This window comes from Carex rostrata, unplaced genomic scaffold, assembly GCF_964058835.1.
Source record: "Carex rostrata unplaced genomic scaffold, lpCarRost1.2 SCAFFOLD_41, whole genome shotgun sequence".
In the NCBI taxonomy this organism is placed as follows: Eukaryota; Viridiplantae; Streptophyta; class Magnoliopsida; order Poales; family Cyperaceae; genus Carex; species Carex rostrata.
The window spans coordinates 125,001-129,697 of NW_027601199.1; the positions used below are offsets into that span (position 1 = coordinate 125,001).

A 4,697-nucleotide genomic window follows, 5' to 3' on the forward strand; every position below is an offset into this window, starting at 1 on the left:
GCAAGCCCGACATCAACCCTAGGGAGCACGCAAAAGCAATAACCTTGAGGAGTGGCACGGAGTACGAAGGACCCAAGATGCCCATCATTGAAGAGCAGCAACAACCACCAAAGGAAGCACAACCACCCCCAGCTCCTCTCAATGCGGAAACACCGGCATCAAAAGAATCTCAAGAGCCGGGTAATTCCAACCCGGCCAAGGTAAAACCTACTGAAACTCCTAAGTATATTCCACCACATAGGTTTATACCCTTCCCTCAAAGGTTAGTAAAGCACAAACTTGACCAACAATATGCCAAATTCGTAGAACACCTCAAGAAATTGAATATCACCATCCCTTTTACCGAGGCAATTACTCACATGCCCGCTTATGCAAAATTCTTGAAAGACATACTATCCAACAAGAGATCAATTGAGGAAGTAGGTACGGTGTCTCTTAATGAGGAGTGTAGCGCTCTTTTCTTAAACAAGTTACCTCCTAAATTGAAGGACCCCGGGAGTTTTGCAATTCCATGTATAATTGGTGATACCAAATTCGAAAGGTGCCTATGTGATTTGGGTGCAAGTGTGAGCCTTATGCCAAAGACCGTCTATCAAAGGCTAAAACTTGCTGACTTGAAACCCACAAGAATGTCTCTACAACTAGCCGATAAGACGGTACGCTACCCCGAGGGGATTGCGGAAGATGTGATTGTTATGATTGGTAAGTTCTTCGTCCCGGTAGACTTTGTAGTAGTTGAAATGGAGGAGGATACTAATACTCCTCTTCTATTGGGACGGGATTTCCTAAGCACAGCCGATGCAAACATAAATGTCAAAGAAGGCAAAATATCCTTTGACATTGGAGGCGAAAAGGTAAATTTTCACATGTTTGATGCCATTAAATTCCCTTCAAATGACAATGATTCTATTTGTAGATTGGATGTTTTAGATTCCATTTTAGCTACTCATGAGGAGGAAGAGATGGTGAAGGAACAACTCGACCCAGATCTAGAAGAAACCGGGTCTCAAAATGACGAAAATGGTGAAAATACTTCCCAGTGCGGATGGAGCACCCGCAATTCGGTTACTTTGACAAAGAGATACCAAAGCGGGACTACAGCGATTTCAAGTACTAATTATGTAATTAACACAAATGATAAATCACAGAAATTAACATCAAATCCCAATAAAACAATCATAACAAAGACAAATAACCGAATAAGATACAATTAAACAAGTTCATGCATTGACCTAAACCCCTAGAGAGAGGACTACTCCCTCATGGAGAGATCCATTACAAAAGTTGGCAAAGTAAGAAGAAATGAAATAAAGGAAGTAATTACACCCTTTGACAAATTAAAAACCTCTATCTTGCCGACTTCTTGCTCAGGAAACCCTTCTTCTCCTTGCTTGAAAGCTTTCATTTTCTCCAGAATTTATCGCTAAGTATTGTGTATAGAGAGAGAATGAAAGAGATAGCGATGTGTCTCCTATGGAGAGAATGAACCCCCTCTTTTATAGCCAAGGATCATGCCCAATTAAGAGCCTAGAAAGTGGAGTTAGTGGGTGCTATATCTGGATTGTTTCCCAGGATGCCTTGTCCTCATTTGGCTGTAAAACGCGTCCATGAAGTGCCAAAAATAGAAACCGTGTTGAAATCATTTAAATTTGGCTTTTCTGCGGCTCCAGTGCGGATGGCCGATCCGCACTGCGGGTGGTCTCACCCGCATTGGCTCCAAGTTTTCTTATTTAATTTCTGCGAATTAGTTGAATGCGGATGGCAGTGCGGATGGCTGACCCGCACTGCGGGTGGATTCTGCTTCTCTGAAGGACCTGAAAATCGGCTAAGTATTGAGTGCGGCTGGGCTCATCCGCACTGCGGATGGAAGTTCATCCGCACTAGGCTCGGACTTTTTTCTGCGCTGCGCTTGGATGTTGGAAATGCGGTTAAGTACTCAGTGCGGCTGCTCTGATCCGCACTGCGGGTGACTTGGTCCGCACTGGAGGGTATTTTCGCCATTTTTCATCATTTCCTGCAACGAAAAGCCAAACAACCGCAGTAACTTGATTCTAGGTGTATTTAAATCATTTTATATTAAAAATACAAGATATTTGAGGTTGTTTTACGATAAAATCTAGATCAAATGTGTATATAATTTATGCTTATCAAAATATTGATGTGTTTAAAAAAAAAAAATACAAGATATTTGAGGTTGTTTAAAAATACAAGATATTTGAGGTTGTTTAATATACTCCCCGGCAACGGCGCCAAAAACTTGATTTTTTTTAATTCTAAGTTTTTACTTTACAAATTTATTTCAGATTTTTAGTTTTCTTCATTTTTATTTTATGTATTTTGTGTGATTAATTGATTCTCACGATTTATTTTCTCTTGTGCGAGCTCTAATCCCGACAAGATAGAAGGACAATGGCACAATTCCACGACTATGAGACCTACCAATGGCACAATTCCCAATACCAAAATAATTCTTTTTCAAACACCTATGATTTTGATTGGAGAGACTATCCAAATATTTATGACCAATATTATGAAAACCAATATCAAAACCAAGGTCCATCTCAAAGTGATCCATCTCAATTTGATCGTTTGGAGAAGATGATTAATGATTATATTACCATGACAAAGAACTTTATGATTGAACAAAAAGCTTTTTGGCGCCAACATCACGAGGTCCCAATCAAGCCGGAAAGCAACTCAAGGGAGCACGATCATGCCATGGCCATGGAAGTCAAAATTGTGCATGAAGGACAAAGCAGGGAGGACGAGCAAATCGAGAAAGAATCTCTAGAAAAGAAAGGTGAATCTCTAAAAGTTCAAGAATCCGACAAACCTCAAAATAAGGAAAGGTATATCCCACCTCAAAAAATGGAAAGGTATAACTCTCCTCATAGATCTATTTTCTTTTCACAAAATTCGGTTGAACTAAATCTAAATGATCAAATTGGCAATTTTGCAAATCAAATAAGGAAACCAAAAATTGAAAAAATGCCCCAAATGCCAAATTTGACTAGATTTTTTTCAAAATCTTCAACCAACAAAAGTGAGAGTGAAAATATCTCATTAAATGAAGAAGATAGCGAATTTTTTTCATATGATTTACCTCTTTTATTCACATTAGAAGAACCCGAAAGCTTCTCATCACAATACTCAAAAGAGAATACAACAATTGAAAAGCCAACGTGTGATTTTGAAGCAAATGCAAATCCCTTGCCCAATGAAATGTTTGACCAACTTGAGTTCGGTGATTTTGAGTTGACCAATACAAAATTAATTCTAAAAGATGATTCAATACAATCTCCACTTGGTGTTTTAAGAAAAGTGGTCTTCAAAAATGAGAAAATTGATATCCCTGCAGATTTTGTTGTACTTAAAAATGAGAAAGATGTTCAATCGAATAATCTTTTAAGTCAAATTATCTTAACAACGGCGGGTGTACACAACAATGTCAAAGAGGAGAAACTTTCTTTTTTCGTGGAAAAGAAGAAAGAAATTTTCTCCTCTTTGACATTGTTGTGTACACCCGCCGTTGTTAAGATAATTTGACTTAAAAGATTATTCGATTGAACATCTTTCTCATTTTTAAGTACAACAAAATCGGCAGGGATATCAATTTTCTCATTTTTGAAGACCACTTTTCTCAAAACACCAAGTGGAGATTGTATTGAATCATCTTTTAGAATTAATTTTGTATTGGTCAATTTTTAATTTTTTTTTTTTTTTTTTTTTTTTTTTTTACTATTTAAAAAAAAAATAGTTTATTTAAAAAAAAAAAAAAAATAGCCATCATGGCTCTTTGGAAGGTTGCTGGGGCATTGCATAGACCGAACGGCATCCTTCGGTACGCGAACGTGCCATAGGGGCAGGTAAAAGTCGTCTTCTCTTGGTCTTCGGGGTGTATGGGGATTTGGAAGAATCCGCTGTACCCATCGAGGTAGCAAAAGTGTGTGTGATTGGCTAGCCGTTCGAGCATTTGATCCACGAATGGTAGAGGGAAGTGATCTTTTCGTGTTGCATTGTTGAGTTTTCGGTAATCGATGCACATCCTCCACCCGGTAACCACCCTTGTGGAGATCATTTTGTCATTGTCGCCTTTTACCACTGTTGTGCCTCCCTTCTTTGGAACTACATGCACCGGGCTTACCCATTTGGAGTCGGAGATCGGGTAGATGATCCCGGCGTCAAGTAGTTTGAGGATTTCCTTCTTCACCACCTCCTTAAGATTCGGATTGAGCCTTCGTTGAGCTTCAATGGTGGGCTTGTGGTCATCCTCCATTAGGATCCTATGCATGCAAAGGGATGGACTTACCCCGGTTAAGTCATCGATTGTGTATCCAATCGCCTTCCGATGAAGCCTTAGTTCGCGTAGAAGCTTCTCGGTTTGTTCTTTGTTGAGCTCGGAATTGACAATCACCGGGTAGGTTTCGTCTTCCCCCAAGTATTCATAGCGAAGGGTAGGTGGTAGTGGCTTGAGTTCGACCTTCGGTGCACCGGAATTGGTCGAAACTTCACAAATCTGAGCTGAAATGGCTGAGTGCGGGTGGCTGATCCGCACTGGATGGTCAGTGCGGACGCACTGGGCTATGGAAGTTGGTTCTGCAGCTTCAGGGAGCTCAGTGCGGATCACTTCATCCGCAGTGCGGGTGCTCCATCCGCACTGGGAAGTATTTTCACTATTTTCGTCGTTTTGAGACCCG

General features: G+C 40.2%; 1 protein-coding gene across 1 annotated transcript in view; it reads left to right on the plus strand.

Annotated features, from left to right (window-relative positions):
• The window catches only part of LOC144550004 (uncharacterized), a 4,578-nt gene extending 1,405 nt beyond the window's left edge, over positions 1-3,173 (plus strand). The window contains exons 1-3 of the mRNA XM_078298513.1: positions 1-1,023; positions 2,651-2,849; positions 3,122-3,173. The exon at positions 1-1,023 is cut by the window's left edge and continues 1,405 nt beyond it. Coding sequence (XP_078154639.1) covers positions 1-1,023; positions 2,651-2,849; positions 3,122-3,173 — 1,274 coding nt within the window. The remainder of the gene's footprint in view (positions 1,024-2,650; positions 2,850-3,121) is intronic.
• The last annotated feature ends 1,524 nt before the right edge of the window (positions 3,174-4,697 follow it).